The 16510-nt window shown below is 43.0% G+C and overlaps 1 protein-coding gene across 1 annotated transcript in view; it reads right to left on the bottom strand.

The window, feature by feature from the left end:
- Nucleotides 1–242: 242 nt before the first annotated feature.
- Nucleotides 243–16510, bottom strand: part of LOC311522088 (uncharacterized protein) — a gene marked incomplete at its 5' end in the record, with an annotated part of 27133 nt that continues 10865 nt past the window's right edge. Inside the window, 10 exons of the mRNA XM_084631001.1 lie at nucleotides 243–2506; nucleotides 2859–3108; nucleotides 4454–4617; nucleotides 7017–7210; nucleotides 8268–8433; nucleotides 10157–10716; nucleotides 11345–11573; nucleotides 14496–14670; nucleotides 14879–14970; nucleotides 16129–16494. Coding sequence (XP_084487127.1) covers nucleotides 2282–2506; nucleotides 2859–3108; nucleotides 4454–4617; nucleotides 7017–7210; nucleotides 8268–8433; nucleotides 10157–10716; nucleotides 11345–11573; nucleotides 14496–14670; nucleotides 14879–14970; nucleotides 16129–16494 — 2421 coding nt within the window. The 3' untranslated portion in view covers nucleotides 243–2281. The remainder of the gene's footprint in view (nucleotides 2507–2858; nucleotides 3109–4453; nucleotides 4618–7016; nucleotides 7211–8267; nucleotides 8434–10156; nucleotides 10717–11344; nucleotides 11574–14495; nucleotides 14671–14878; nucleotides 14971–16128; nucleotides 16495–16510) is intronic.

Here is a 16510-nt window from a genome sequence, read left to right as displayed (position 1 = left end):
CCTGTTCCAACCCTCCCCTTCAGGGGGGGTGGAGTAAGCTTCGCCTGGCCCAGCCCACTCAGGCTGAGAGAGTGGCTTTTTACCCCCTGGTTAGGAGGGAGGCCACCCTGGCTCCCTACAGCCTCTCCTTCATAGGAAAGTGGACATGTACTAGCCTTGGTAATCTGAGCTGAGACTTCCCAAGCACGTCCATCAAAACACACAGTTTTAGGTAAAATATAAAACAGATTTATTAACTACAGAAAGATAGATTTTAAGTGATAGGCATAAAGGTCAGAGAAAATAAAAATGCACACATGCATTCAAAATCCTAAACTTTTAGTCTAAGCAAGAGTTGAATCAAACAGCTTTTCTCACCCTAACAGATGGTCCAAGTATTTTACAGTTCCTCAGTACAGAGGCTGGGATTACCTTCCAACCTGGGACCAACCTTCCCCAGTTCAAAGTCTTTGTCCACCAGACATTCTTCCAGGTGTTGAGTTGGCTGGGAAGAAAGGCCAAGTGATGATGAGGTCACTGCCTCTCTTTTATGCTTTCTTCCAGCCTGCCGGAAAGATCTTTGCTGTGATGTGGGTTAGTCCACCCCCATGGTGTACGTGCCTTCTCTGAGAAGTCTCTGGGATAGTGAATTGTGTGTTGATGAGCTATTATTGCTGCCTGGCTATTGATGGCTTCTCCTTTGTTGTAACTGAAAGGCTGCTTGTGTGTGTGCCCAACCTCACAACATATAGCATAACTTCACATATAATGACAGCACGCACAATCTAACAGGAGATTAATGTTCAACAGATTAAAACTTTTAAAATGATACCTCACAAGGCATACTTTGTACGAAACACATCCTAATCATATCACAGTAGTGAATATGGGGGCTCCAGGGTGCTACTTTGAGGTACAGAGTGTCCAGAGCCAGTGCAAGGATGTTTCGCGCCCTAGGTGAAACTTCCACCTTGCACCTGCCCCGTCGCCCTGAGGTGCCCCCCCTGCGGCAACTCCCTGCCGCCCCCTTTCTCCCTCCCTCCCCTCAGCCCAGGGAGCTGTGCGGCAGCTTCCTGCCGCCCCCTCCCTCAGCCCAGGGAGCCGCGTGCAGCAATTCCCCACCCGGCTCACCTCTACTCCGCCTCCTCCCCAAGCATGCCGCCGCTTCTCCCACCTCCCAGGCTTGCGGCCCCAATCAGCTGTTTGGCACGAAAAGCCTGGGAGGGAGAGAAGCAGCGCGGGGCAGTGCTCAGGGGAGGAGGCGGAGCAGAGGTGAGCTGGGGTGGGGAGCAGTTCCCCTGTGCACCGCCCCCCCCCATTACTTGCTGCAGGCGGCCCTCGCCACGCCCCCCTGCCCCAGCTCACCTCCGCTCCACGGCCGCCCCCAACCACTTGGTGCCCTAGGCGACCGCCTATTTCACCTAGTGGTTGCACCGGCCCTGAGAGTGTCACACCTAGTCACATGGTTCACCCCCTTGCCAGTGCTGAATTGTTCACAACAATAGATTTGCTTTGGCTGTGCCTAAAGGCTAGTTTAAAATGGCTACAGGGATGGGGCTTCCACAATTCCTATGGGAAAGTAATCCACAGCTTAACAGACTGTGCTTTCTGGAAGCTTTTCCTGACATTCAAATGTTTCTTATTTTTATGTCCCTACTCCTAAGCATACCTCTTGTAGAAGCCTAAATAATTATTCTCCTTCCTTGGTGTTTACAGCCTAATGTTCCTCTTCACTGGCTAAGTTATACAGTATTTTTATTTTGACTTTAATCATTATGATACTTCAGTCCTTCCAATTCATTGCCATCTTCCTTTCACTGAGGGGCTCAGAACTGAATGCAGTATTGCAGGGATGCTCTCATTGGAGTCCCACAGGCAGGGCCTCTCACCTTCCTGCTCCCTGGGATGCCTATGTCCGAAACTCAACATTGCGCTGTTTTTTTGTGGTAGCAAATCACACTGCAAATTCCTCTCTCGTTTGCTGTGCATTATCATCCCTAGCCCTGACCTGGGCTGTCTCCATCTGCTAGACTACCACACGTGTAGCACATAAGGCACAAGGAAGCCAGACAGCTGGGTCTCTTCACATTGGATAGATGGGTTAGACTCTCCAAAAAGAAAGGCATATAAGTGACACATACCTGAAAAGGCCCTCTGGCTGTGATGAAGGGGAGCTATCAGATAGCTCTAATAATAATAAATCTGCTTGTTTCAGTAGCACCATTTTCTAGGCCCAGCACACGGACTCATACTTACAAGATTTACAATGCTCAGAGGCCTACTTGCCTACGCGAAAGGCTTTTTATGACAGCAGCGAGGCCCGGAGCATCAAAAGATTCTGCTCTCTGAGGTACTGCTGGAGGTGATGATGTTTTTGGCACTCCTTTTCCAGCTTCTGTTGGAAATGGTCCCGATTTTGGAATGCTCTCCATTTGGCATCCTCACGCTTCCTCTGATGGGTGTCCTGCTCCTGGATTTCTTGTTCTAGGGTCTCCTGCCGGGATTGCATTCTGCTCCTCAGCAAATCCTACAGCAAAGGGAGTGAAAGGATGTTTGAAGTCCTATAACCAGCTCTCAGGCTCAGTTCCATCCAGTGCCTGTTACTGGTAGAAATAGGGAATGGGGTAGTTGTGAATTTGCCACAGCTAGCACCTTCTAAACAGTTCTCTGGATGGACTCCTGCTACAGAAGGCTGGCATGCAGCATTTTGAAATAGTCCTTAGAGATATGGACATCTCCGTCTCTCCTTTCATCAGTTTGTATATGTTAAATTCACATTTCACATTTGTATCTCCAAATAATATCACTATTTTAGACAGTGCATTGCTTCCAGTATAGGAGAAGGAAGAGTCCAAGAAAAGCAGTGAAATAGCCCTTACCTGCCTCTTTTTATCTTGATCATAGTTCCTCTGGTTGTATTCTACCTGCAACTCCTCTCTCTGCAAGCGCTGTGCCTTTAAGAATTGCAGCCTTTGACTCTCCTTTCTCTTCTTCTCTTCCTGCAAGGAGGACTCCTTTCTGCTCCTCTCTGCCCTGCCAGTCTGGAGCTTTGCCATGTGCTGGCAGACCATGTTATTGTACTCCAGTTGCTTCTCCAAGCTTTGCAGTGTCCTCTGAAGAGACCGCTGTCTGTGTCCAAAACAGAATTTCCAGAAAGCTTGTCAGAAACCAAGCGAAACAAAGGGAAAATGTCAATGTCAATGAATAGGATGTAAGCCAGAAGTCCTGACAATTTTTGGACATTGAAGCCAGAATACCACTTTTTGCAAGGTTAAGGAGATTAACCCCAGTCTCCTGGACAAATTCCTGCTCAAATAATTACTACAGATGGTGGGAAAATAGTAAAAAAAAATGTGAAATTTTGTTTTTGTCTAAAGTTTGCAACCATCGCTAGCTATTACATTCTACATCCCTCTGTTCATCTTGCAATTTCAAGCCAACATGTACTTTACTTCCTGTCTTATTGTGCCCAGTTTTGTTACTGTTAGAACAGGGGTGGCTAAACTGCAATTTGTTGCCAAATGCAAGCCTGCATTTACAGTCTACAATATAGCCCAAGACTACCTTAATCTTCAATAGAGATGCAACCTGACTCCGCAGGTCCCAACATACACTATTTTTTCTTCACCAGCATATGCTGAGATCAGATCAAGATGAGGCTTGTCTACACAGGAAAGTCAATTTGAATTAAGGTAGGGTGTGAATTCAAAGTGGAATATCTATTCCTGATTAATTTCCTGTGTAGATGCTGTTATTCCAGAGTAAGAGTGTCTTCTTCTGAATTAGCATAATCCACTTCTAAAGTGGATTATGCTAATTCAGAAGAAGGCACTCTTATTCCAGAATGAGAGCATCCATACTGGGAATTAATTAGGAATAACTCCTTGTGTAGGCAAGCCCAAAGATGAGGACAACTGTGGTCCTGCTCTATTGCATGCAATTAGGTGTTGCCCTCGCAGGAAAGTGACCAATGGAGATTCCTCAGCTGGGCATAATTTTGACTCCTCTGACTCATAACAAAATATAAGAATGTTTTCATTCTAAAAGATGTCTCGGATTTCATGAGTCACCACTGGAAATTCATCAGTTAATCAAATTGCAGGAAGAAGAAGGTAAACTCCAGCTGCTGGGGAGGGCAGGAGTACATTTCATAACCATAACTAAACCAACTGTACTATTTAAGGGCCCAATCCTGCAAGGTGGTAAGTGCCCTCCCTTCCCTCAGAAGTGGATGGGAGTTGAGGGTGCTCAACCCCTCCAAGTCTTAGGCTCTAAATGGACAACTGTGACCACCATTCAGCCACTAGGGTGGGGGAACACTCTATAAACATTTAAAATAAATAGTACTAAAGGACTAGCTCAGGAAGCACGCACTACAGAATACCCGGTACTTATAAAGACATGGAGAACCCTCAGGAGTTGCTGAAATCTTTCCTCCACGCTCTGACCTTCCACCTGCACCCCACACCATTACCGCCTGCTGTCGCGCATCAACTGCCGTTTGAGGCCTTCTGCCTCTTGCTGTTGTTCCCTCTTCTGCTGTCTCTGCTCCGCTTGCTGCCTTCTGTGCTCAATCCTGGCTGTGTTGAAGTTCATCTTTCTCAGGCTCTCTTGAGTTGCACCTTTGGTGACTGATTTCTGAAGGAAAAAGTCCTTAATATCAGTAAAGGTTTGTTCCTAATGTAAACTGAAGTCCTGTATAATCAGTAAGGCTTAGTTTTCCAACGACATTCATGAGCTCTCAGAGCAACTCTATGGACAGGTCAAGCATGGTCTATAACTAGCTGGGTGAAGGAAAATCCAGGTACTTCAAGAAATGGTATTCACAATTCAGTTGGCAGCACTGTTGCAGCTTAGTCAGCATTTATGCAATACACAGAACTGCCCTATGTTGTTGTTACAGCAACTTTTGGATTAGAACAGAGGTTCTGACCACTTGTGGTTATTAAAAATCCCACTTTGGATTTTACAAGAGTTTGGGGTATTAACCTACATGTGCTAACAAATTCCAGTGGGGATAACTACATTCTGCCTACCTATGGCAAAGGAAATTTCTCCCTGTAGTTTTGAACAGATATTATATTTGTCACTTCCTGGGGTGTAATGTATCCAGAGGTGAGTAGTTGCCATGTTTCACATAAGAAGTGGCTGTATTTTAGTGCTGGAGAGTGTTTCTTATTTGCCGTTTGTAAAAGCATATCCTTAGGGATGAAAAGCATGAGCAATGAAGTATCCACTGAGTTTTTATCTCATTGTGCAGTGTTTACTTTGTCTCCTGAATATGCAGTGTACTCCTAACACAAGTGTACCTGAAGGGAGGCAAATCATCCTGTAATTAATCACTGAAGCTTCAGATCCAAGTTTTAATTTAAATAACAATAAGCTATAGTTCTGTTGCTTTAGGAACTTGAGGCTGCAATTGCCTTCCCTATTTTCCTGATTGTCCCTAGAAGGCTCATGTAATGTTTCTGCTGCTTTTTAATTAAAAAGTCAGTGTCTGAAGCTGTAGGTATTTTTGCAAAATCTCTCAAGTGTTTTGCTATTCTTTGCTGTGTGGCATGTGTATTAATTTGCAAAACCTAGGCCCTGTAAGTGGTTCATGCTTAATGTGTTACAGTTGGAAAGATTTAAAACAAATAAAGTGAAACTTCAAAAAATTAAAAGGTGCTTTATAAATGGAAGATGAAAAAGCGGTGTGATCTAGTGCAGTGGCTCTCAACTTTTCCAGACTACTGTTCCCCTTTCAGGAGTCTGATTTGTCTTGTGTACCCTCACATTTCACCTCACTTAAAAACTACTTGCTTACAAAATCAGACATAAAAATACAAAAGTGTCACAGTACACTATTATGAAAAAGTGCTTAGTTTCTTATTTTTACCACATAATTATAAAATCAATATAATAAATATTGTACTTACATTTCAGTGTATAGTATATAGGGCAATATAAAGAAGTCATTGTCTGGATGAAATTTTAGTTGGTACCAATTTCACTAGTGCTTTTTATGTAGCCTGTTGTAAAACTAGGCAAATAATTAGAGGAGTTAATGTACCCCCTGGAAGACCTCTGCGTACCCCCAGGGGTACATGTACCCCTGGTTGAGAACCACTGATCTAGTGGTTAGAACACAGTATTGAGGACTAGTACACCCTCAATTTTCATCCCAGCTTTCACATGGACTCCCCCTATGGCCTTGGGCTAGTCACTTAACTGCTCTGTTCCTTGGTTTCCTTATCTGTAAAAGAAGAATTATTGTCTATATCTTGCAAAGATGATTGAGGATTAGTCAGTATATGAAGACGAAAAGCTCCACAGAAGGGCTAAGTATTAATATCAGCATACAAGAAAATGTCCTGTTCCTGGACAATGACAGCATGTATTGATGGGGGTTTGATGTTTGTATGTATCTTCTGTTGCAGTACATGTCATCATAAAATGGACAAAAATGAGGCCATGCTAATTGATTTATACCATGCCATGTGAATAAATCCTGTGAACCTAATGGCCAGGAACTAATTGGGCCAGATTGGGTTAGCTGCTTTGAACCTCACTCCCCACATAAGGCAGCCCTTAAAACAGCATAGCCTGCCCCGGAGGATTACACCATTGGAGGATTCCCCCACAATACGGTAGAGGTACCTACACCTCCAGCTGCCAGCAAAGAGTGTGACTGGGGCATGGCCAGGTATCCCTGTCCTCTTGACAATCAACATAAATTAGAGCAGCCCTTAGGCTGTCTAATTTATGCTGGCACAGAGATGGCTAAGGATAATGGGAGTTGGCTGCACTGGAGAATTTGAGCCAGTGTCCAGTAGTCAACTCATTCTCCTGGCACTTAGCCAATCAGAGATCAGATTTCCTTACTTCTAATTAGGCTCTTATGGAAGTAACCTTTCCGGAAATTGACAAAAAGAACTTTGTGGCACAAGCCAATCATGAATCTGTTCAACTGATTTAAACAGACATTGACCAGGCATTGGGTCAGCAATAACAAATGTTGGCTTTATTTTTCCTAGAAAATCTTGTGCGCTCTTAACCTGTATACTCGGAGCGCTGTGGGGTCTCTGTATATGCAGAACTGATTCAATGGTCAAGCGGTCTTTCTTCAGTGATTGATCCACTCGGTCAAACATAGCTTGGAGACTGGAAGTGCCGAAAGCATGTGCTTTCACAGGAGGGTTCCTTGGGTGATGCTGAGCTGGAGCTTCTGTCATGCTGGACTGAAAAAGAGCTTTCAGACAAATTAGAGATATAAAAGGTGATGGACACCTTACAAAATGGTGAACAGATAGACAGAAAAATGTGTTAAAGTAAAATGCATTTAAGCAAGATCTTTTTATTACCAGTAAGTACTAACATTTCTTCCCAAGGAAATGAGAGCATTTTAGTGACCACAGGATGGTCACCACTTTCAAAAATAATCCTGCCAACATAGAAAAGGAGGAGTTTTTACCCAGTAACTGGGATGAAGCATTGACTGTGCTCACATCTACTGAGCCTCCCTCAGTAGGAGTTACTGTAGGGAATGCTGTTGGAAATCCTGGCTGTGAGGAAATGTTCACCTCTGCTATACCAGCTTCAGCCTCTCCTCGTAGGAGGCAGGACAGGGAATGGAACAATGGCACTAAATAGGTGATGTGGCTGGAGGAGGCTTTTGGCCTTTGGAATCCACTCCCAGTTGCCTGTACATCTCACAGATCTCTCTTAAGTGAGGAGGGCATTGGTTAAAGGGGACTTAATTAAAAGATATTTTAGACTATGAACCTTTTTTATAATACTAGAATAAGGGGTTACACAGTGCAATTAAAGAGCACTAATCTCTTAAATTAAAGTGGCAATTAAAAAGCAGAACAAAGAAGAGCATGTATTTCTTCACAAAGATTATAGTCAGCTTGTGAAATCCTTTGCCACAGGCAGTCCAGTCAAATACTACAGTCAGATTTTAAAAAGGGTAGGATAGCTTTAGGACTAATAAAATTTGTAGTGCATGCTAAAATGGGGCAATCAAAGCTCTTACTTCAGGGAAGGTGGCAGCTGCAGGAGCCCGAAAGGAACTGTTCATGTCTCAGAGGAAGGTAAGTAAATCACCATAGTGCACAACCACTAGCCCCTAAGCATAGCAGAGCACGATTGACCAGATGCATTATGGTGTTTTTTCATCTTCCTTTAAGGCACCAGGAATGAAATACTGACAAAGACAAGAAACCAGACAGGAAGAACCAATGCTCTCATCTGATATGGCATGTCCTAGGCTTGTATGAAACAGCTAGTTGATACAATATCAATACCAGGTTCATTCTTCAGAAGAGACTCGGGATCAGCCCCACAGTGTTTGCTGTCTTCTTTGTCATTGTGCATTGACTCCATTAGGCAGGTGTTTGGGTGGACAGCAATATCAAGCATGGCACGAGCATCTCCCATCAAATCTGCTGAAGCCATCTCCTTCTGAGGGCTCTGGAAACAACAGGAAACTATCAAAATGCTTAGCCAGTGGGGAGTAGAATGTGTCAGTAACATGAATTTACAAAATAAGCTACCGTATGATCTTGTCATTACTGCACTAATCCCATGGTTAGTGTAAACTAACCCTGGCTGATACTACTTGAATGACTGGGGAGCCTTCAGCTGGAGGGAAATGTTGCTTGGAGAGGAGTCACCATTGCTGACACAGCGGTGACAGACTTTACTGTCATTTTGACAAGCAAGCCAAACTTATTGAAACTGGGGTTTCAGAAGGAAAATAAAACTGGTTTCTTTACTCAAGGAATAACTGAAGTCTTTAAACATAGGTGTTTCTGCCCATTTCTTAGGTTTGTCTGTATGTAAAAGCTACCCCACAACTGGCAATATTTCTGCATTAAAGGGACCCAAAATTGGAGTAGCAGGCCAGGAATAAGGTGCATTGGCAGACACACACTAGTAGGAGGTGAGGTAAATCAGAATTGTGGTTCCCTGGAGAGCCACATGAAGAAGCTAATGCACAATACCTGCATGAACTAGGCCTCATTCTAGCTGATAGCCTGCCCTTCCATGAGCACCACATTAAACAGAAAAGGAAGAAATGCATTCATTATTAAATTGCAAAATCTCGGTGGGGATCCTCCGTTGTGTAAATTGTCATAACACCAGTGATTTCAAGTTACTGAGTGAGGTTCTCTGGCTTGTTTTATGAAGGAAGTTCAACTAGATTATCATAATGGTCCCTTCTGGACTTAAAATGTATTAATCTATGAATGGAACTCTGACAATTTATACTAACTGAGAATCGGCTTCTAACAATCAGCCCAAGGAATTATTTACATTACAAACAAAGAAAATAAAATGAAAACCCTGAATTCTGAAGGACTGTTTAGTATTACAAAGTGCTTGTGTATAAAAAAAAATCTTCATTCTACTCTTTGGTTTAAAAATCTTTGGGGGACCATATTTGTTAAAGCCAAAGAGACTGATTAGTGTGCACAAAAATGCCTATACTTGTACAAGCAATTACCATGATTTATACATGGGCAGTAGGTATGCTGCCAGTTAATTGTACAGACATCTGATGCAATAAATGTTATCTTTGTATGTGCATTTAACACTGTATTATTTCATATATTAATGCAGAACAACAATAACCAAGCAAATCAAATGTTAAGAGTGAAACATACAAGTTACCCTGGAACCAATAAACATGCCAAAAATACCTGAGTGTGGAACCAATATAGTCCAGATCCTCACTCTTAGTCCTACCCCTTTGTGTCATGGATGCAGCTGCCTTAACAGGGTGAATAGGGATTCCTTCTGTAGGGGAATCACTGAGTGGTACAAAACCATCTTAGCAACAGCCTGCCCTGCCCATACCCACACTGCAAAGGGGGCATGCCAAGGCAGGATGAGGTGTGGCTAGATTGTGTTGTGCTCCAGTGATCCTGAGCAAGTGGAGTAGCCACTAGGAGTCTATTCCAGCCAGTGCCAGAGAATGAATGAGAGCCCAGCTATTCCCTAGATCAAAGGCTCAGAAAGATGGTAGAAAGCCATCTATGATTTCCGCATCCTTAGCAGAGCTCAATTATACATGATAATCTAGTCCAGTATTTTTAATAAGTTTTTGCCACAGAAAACAGAATCACAGGATATTACTGCAACTATAGCAAAGGATGTTGTAATACCATAGTCAGTATGAAGCACTCTCTACCTTCTTGGGTTCTGTAACCTTGTTTCCTATCTTCACACAGGATCCTAAATCTTTAGGGGCATTTTCTTTCTTTAGTCTCTTCTTCTTTTCCTTTTTATCTTCCTCTGTGGAGACCCTTTCTGAAATGGGGACTCTCCCTTTAGACAGCTGCTCTTCTATCTTCCTGCTCAGCTCTTCTTTGGTCAGGCTTGTTCCTGGGATCAGGACATCTTCTGGTTGTGCTCTGTTCACTGTGGGCCTAATGGGCAACCAGGCTCTAAGGCAGCAATGGCAAAGTGAGGAACATCCAGAGCTGCAGTTAGGACATGACTGAACCTGTGTGGAACCCTGCCAGCAAACTAGATCCTGTCTGCAATGCCCTGAAGCTCTGTAACCAGGTGTCACAATGTAGGGATAGTCTGAGCTTGAGTCCACCAACATTTGCCTGGCTACTAATGGCATCTGAAGTTCCAGGATGATGCGTTCGCTCAGGGGCAGAGGAATCCGTACAGCTAAGTCAGAGGACACCTTCTTAGTCTGACCATTCCAGAAATTGACCAGCACTCTGCTATTTCCACTGGCTGCAAATAGAAATAAATGACAAACAGCACTTTAGAAGCATGCCAAAAACATGCCTGATTGACCTCTTGGAGACCTGGAGATGAAACACAATCTTGTACTATAGAAAGCAGGGAAAGATTTTGTAACCATTTAAAAGTGGCTTTGCTTTATATATTTAGGATTCACACTCATCTCTTTCAAACTTACTGAGAAGACAATGGTAAAATCCTGTCTTCACTGAAGTCAATACAAAACTCCCACTGACTTCAGTGAAGCCAGGATTTCACCCAATATGCATCTGGAGAGTAGCCTAAATCATCTGGGTACATGAGAGGCCCCAGAACCCTTTTTTTTCTCTTTATGTCAGAAGTGGTATCACCTGGCTCCACAACAGATTAAATGCTTTCGAAGTCCCCATTCACAAAGCAGCCCTACAGGTTGATTCATGAAGCAGCACAAAATTCTGGCATTGAACAGGAAAAGGTTATTCAGCAGCACTGAAAGGAAAAGAGACGGAAAGAAGAGAGGAAGATATTACAGATTGTATGCTCCTTGTGGCAGACACTGTGCTTTTCTCTCTGTATAGTGTCTAGCACACTTCAAGGTGCTACTCCAATATAAATAATAATGGGAAAAAATGTACTGTACCTAACTGTGCTTCACAGCTCTCTGCAGCCTTTAGTACAGTGCCTGGGCCATATCGTTCACCTTTAGCCTCCCATGGTGCCAAGACTCTGTCTCCTGGAGCCAGTGGCTGTCGCCTGGCATCTTCATAGTGGATAATGTCATAGAGGGGTGTTTCTTGCATGCGAAACTGTACCTTGCCTTTCAGCAGCCGACTTCTCTCAAACTCGATTAAAAAACGTTCCCTGGAGCCCTGCAGGATTAAACCATGTGGTATGCAAGACAAACAGGTGAGTCCCACAAATGGCCAAACACAGGGGCTAGGGGCTGCTAACACTAGGGAGAGGCAACTGGCAGAAATTCCAAAAAATAGCACATGGTCGGAGAACCCACTGAATCTAGAACACTACTTTTTTTTTTTAACTCTGTTCTGTCCAAATCAGGCTTTAAGGGTAGTTAAAGAGCTTGAAGACCACAGCGGATTACCAGGTAAAGCCCTCCCCTCCCTCCACTCTTGGATCTTGCCAGAATTGTGTTCACTGGAGATGAGCAGCACAACTGCCATGCTAAGGAAGACCTCTATCACCCCAGTCAGTTGAAAAAGGGTTGCCAAGACAGACTGCTTTTTGCTGCATGGTCAGTTACATAGTAATAAAGGGGAAAATAAAATGGTAAAATACTCCCAATGCCATAATTTTTACTGCTTTAATCTGAGCATCCACCCTAGGAGTGGGGAGTAATTCAGGCAATTCCTCTGCTCCACAACTGGCAAATTGTTGGGAAAGCTCAGTGTTAAATTCTACAAGTGCCAAGAAGCCAACACCCTTTTATTCTGTTTTTCCCAAAACAGTCTGCTTCCCTCCTGATTAAAACAACAGAGGGCATGGTCTTTTCCACTATTAGGGTGGGTCACAGAGTTAACAATGCTGATATAGAGCCACTATATCAGCCAGCCTGCCCCCTAGTATCCTCATCCTGAACTCAGTCACATCATCTTGCAAAATGTTTGATGACCACTGGCCCAGATAAAACAACCTCTGTAGGGCTTTGATAGCATTTTCCTTTTCCCTCACAAAACAATGACTTATATGAACTGTATTGAGGATTTCATACAGGGAGTGACTCTGCACATTTGATAGTCACATTTGTTTAATTTAAGTGATCCTTAGCTCAAACCCTGGTTCTATACCCAGCTTTTCCTTGTATGGCTGTGAAATACTCAGTTGACCATAAAAGGTTGCTGATTGCACATTTCCAAAGAGAAGAAAGCAAAGGAGGCCTGAGATTATGTCATCTTAAAAACCAAACAGAATTCATACCAATGAAATTCTTCAGTGAGCATTCCCTTCTTTAGAAAACCTAAAGCCCATGAAAGCTTATGCCCAAATAAATTTGTTAGTCTCTAAGGTGCCACAAGTACTCCTCGTTGCTTTTGCTGACACAGACTAACATGGCTACCACTCTGAAACCTGTCTTTAGTCGATAACTACAGAGATCGGCTCCAAAACAAAAGCATCTTTGTCCACTTGTTATACAACGGCCATGCCCTCTGAACAAAGAGCACTGTACTGGCATATTCTGGCCCTTGTGGCATATTCCCCCAGAAAGGGAAGTCTTGGGGGCCAGGCCACCCGATGGCAGGAGTTCTGCTGCAGAGACCCGGGGAACAACAGAGGCTGCCACTGAGAGAGAGGGGAGTCAAAAAAACCCACCCCAGCAGAGATGCCTGTGGAGAAAGGGATCCAGGAGAGGGGCATTTTAGTTTGTTCGATTTTTTTCCAAGCGTTGTTTAGCTGCTAGACTTTGCTTCCAGCTTGGGTGGAACTAGGTGAAGGCGATATAAAGAACTTGCTGGCTGTGACTGGCTCTGAGTGACAACTTACTGCATTCACCAAAAATGTGTCTCCTTCTGATTGCAAGACTCCTTGCTGTAAACAGCTAAGAGTCATTGAAAAGCAAAGAACAACATGATTAGGAAATCCCAGATACCAGCTCATGCCAAGGACCTCAAGCCTCAGTGGAACACTGACAAATACACTGCTGGAACCATTCTGGCTCACCTGTGTGTAAACAGGCGTTAGAATTATAAAAATGTGCTTAGTGTTTAGACTTTATTGAATGCTTGTAAGATGCTGCATGTATTAATCTCACTTCTAACATCTGTACCCCATATTGTAAGGTAATATTTAAGCATTTGTATTATAAGTCTCTGTGACTGTGTAAGTCACCAGACAGGAGACATTAATTAGTGTAAAGTGCTGATTTCCAACAGAAGGTGTTATGTCCTGTCTCAAAAGAAAGGCCCAGGTAAACTATTGTGAAACATCAGAGAGGACAAAAGTTTGTTGATTGCTATCCCCCCCTCATGAAAAGGAGTCATGCAAGTGATTTCCTTCCATCAGCTGAGTTTGCAGCTCAAAACACATGAAGGAGAAGCAAATAAAATCCCTAACAGGGAGGAACTGTATCTTTATGCTGCTTGGACTCTGAGTGGCAAGGATTACTAAGCATAAGCAAAAGATCCTCAGTGCTTAGCCTGGGTTATCCCTAAAGGACATATAGAGCTTGCTTATTATGGAAGCTTCTATTACTTTTTAAAGCTTAAGATTGGAACTCATTTGTGTGTATATATGCTTACCTGCTTTAACCTTGTAAATAACTCTTGTTTCCTTTTCCTATATAATAAATCTTTAGATAGTTTGTTATAGCATTGACTGCAAATGTCGTCTTTGGTGTGAGATCTAAAGTGCAATTGGCCTAGGGTAAGTGACTGGTCCTTTGGGACTGAGAGTAACCTGAGGATTGCTGTGATCTTTGGTGTAAGGGACCATCAATCACAAAAATACACTTATCTGGGTGGCGAGATACATCAGAGTACTCAAGGAGACTGTCTGCCTGAGGAGTTGACACTTGATAATTGATTAGTGACATCTACATATAGAAGTCACAACCAGTGTGGGGTTTGTGCCTGGTTTCCTAACAGTCTACCCTTAGGTTGATTCCCACAATTGTGAGCCACTGCAGGATAGCTTAATACCCATCCAGCAAGAGAGAGAGAGATGGGATAGCCAAAGGAGACCCATCCTAGTGAAGCCCAAGGTGAGGGATAGGGAGAAACATCACATGTGACCCAAAGAGGAATCACTTACAACCATCATTTACATTAAAGACTTACTTTCACCTCTTGGGCAATGTGGCCCAGATAATAATATCCATCAGTCTCTCTTCTAGCCAGGACTTGGGCCCCCCTCAGCAAATGGGGAGCCTCTAGGGACCAGTCCATTAAATCTTCCTTTGTCAAGGTTGTCAGAGGTATAGTAGGGGAATTTGCACAGACACATATAGGAAAGCTGTGGAAACAGAATAGTGGTATGTTCTAAGAAGGCATTAAGATTCTCACAATAGATAATGCAGATTTCTGCAATTTATGAAAATTAAAGCCAAAGAAAACCCACCCAAACCTGGGGTGGTTTCCAAGTTGTTTCCTTCGCTAGGTTATCAAATTGAGCTACTACTCTGATGGTTTTGGTAGTCCCATGCTCCACATTTTGAACTTACTGTGCTTTGGGATGACTCATCAGCAGAGAACAAGAGGGGTATTTACTGATAACATTGCAACAATGGATGCTTGAGGTACACCCTGGGTTTACCTGGAAAACAGGAAGGAGAAGCAGAAAATTAAACTAATTTCTGAATGAAGCCATAAATCCTTAAACCAGTTATTTTATATTTAAAGCCTTAATCCATACACAAACAAAATTCAGCAATCTATCTTGGTTCTTAACCACACCTCTCAATGTTGTATATGAGCTTTTATAAGTGTACTATAGTTGATTTCTCCTATTTCAAGCAATCTAAAGGTTTAAAAGGAAGAACATTAAGAGACTAGAATATAAATACAAAATAAATCAAAGATGTTAACATATGATAGCTAAATGATCGTGTGTTTCTTGTCAGTGTCCAAGTGCCCTGCATAACCCTTTTATTAAGATGTGATCCACACTGTGAAAAAAATCTGTGAAGACCAATGCTAGACAAATGCCAAGTGTTATTAATATTTTGTTTACTAAATGCATTGCTTAACATTACTGTTATTTTTTTAGAAGGACAATATTCAATGTTACCTGCTGATGGTGACCCATATACCAATGGGATGTCTAAAAAGATATTTGGACCTACTGTAGCCAACACTGCTGCACAGACAGCTCGCATGGTAAATGTGAAATCAATTGGCAGGAGTAAGGTATACGTTCTTTGCAAGGGCTTCCTCCAGGATCTCCACCTCATTCCCCAAGACCATAGTCTCTCTTTTCAAAAGCTGGAATCAGTTCATTTGAAAGCCTATCTGCACCACTTCACAGGCCAAATCCAGGTCTGGTGAAGTCAACGGGTTTGCACCTATATATATATATCTAAATTTGATCCCTAATACTGGTCTCAGGTATTGCTGTTCAAGAGCACTATGAGATGCTCCCCTTCCCCTGAGGTAGAGCATACTGCATGCACTACACTCCCAAGTATGAGTCTAAAGTTGTGAGCACTACAGAAAGGGAGAGAGTACTCATTAGAACAACTGTGTGCATGTGCAATCTTGAAATTTCTGACATAATCTTTAACAGAGATTCTGAATTTATTTCCTTTCTTTAGTCACAGGCAGCTCTGTTTGCAGGTAGCCAGACAAAATTGTAGTGGCCACCTTTCTAGAGAGAAATATTCCTCTGCCCTAGCTCTGGTTTTGTGAAATTTTGTTTATGAGGATGGGGATTACCAAACATTCATTTAATCTAAAACTGCTGTTATTGACTTACCTCTTCTGAAGCTCCAGGAGGGTGTGGGGTGATCACCTGAAAGGATCCTCCAGACTGTCTGGCTACTTTCTCCATTTCTTTTTGTGTGCTGCTTTCATGGTCACCTGGCTTTTCTACCAAGTACACAGTGTGCACTGGGCGTTCCTCTCCAGTCTCTGCAAGAAGGCTACAGATTTCCTCTGAAGCACTCTCAGAGAGTGCATCAGTGACCAAGTATACCACCTGGCAGGTGGGATCTTCAAATGCCATAGCCAAAGCACTCACAGCATCTGCACCATTCCCACACTGCAGAGCTCTAATCCAGGCGGTTGCTTCAATGATGTTACTGAGCGAACATTTGACCAAACTATTGCACCATTTTATCACCTGTACAAAAGCCAAA

The sequence above is a fragment of the Lepidochelys olivacea genome, assembly GCF_965140295.1.
Source record: "Lepidochelys olivacea isolate rLepOli2 genome assembly, chromosome: 1".
NCBI lineage: Eukaryota > Metazoa > Chordata > Testudines > Cheloniidae > Lepidochelys > Lepidochelys olivacea.
This window is presented reverse-complemented; position numbering and strand designations above follow the sequence as displayed.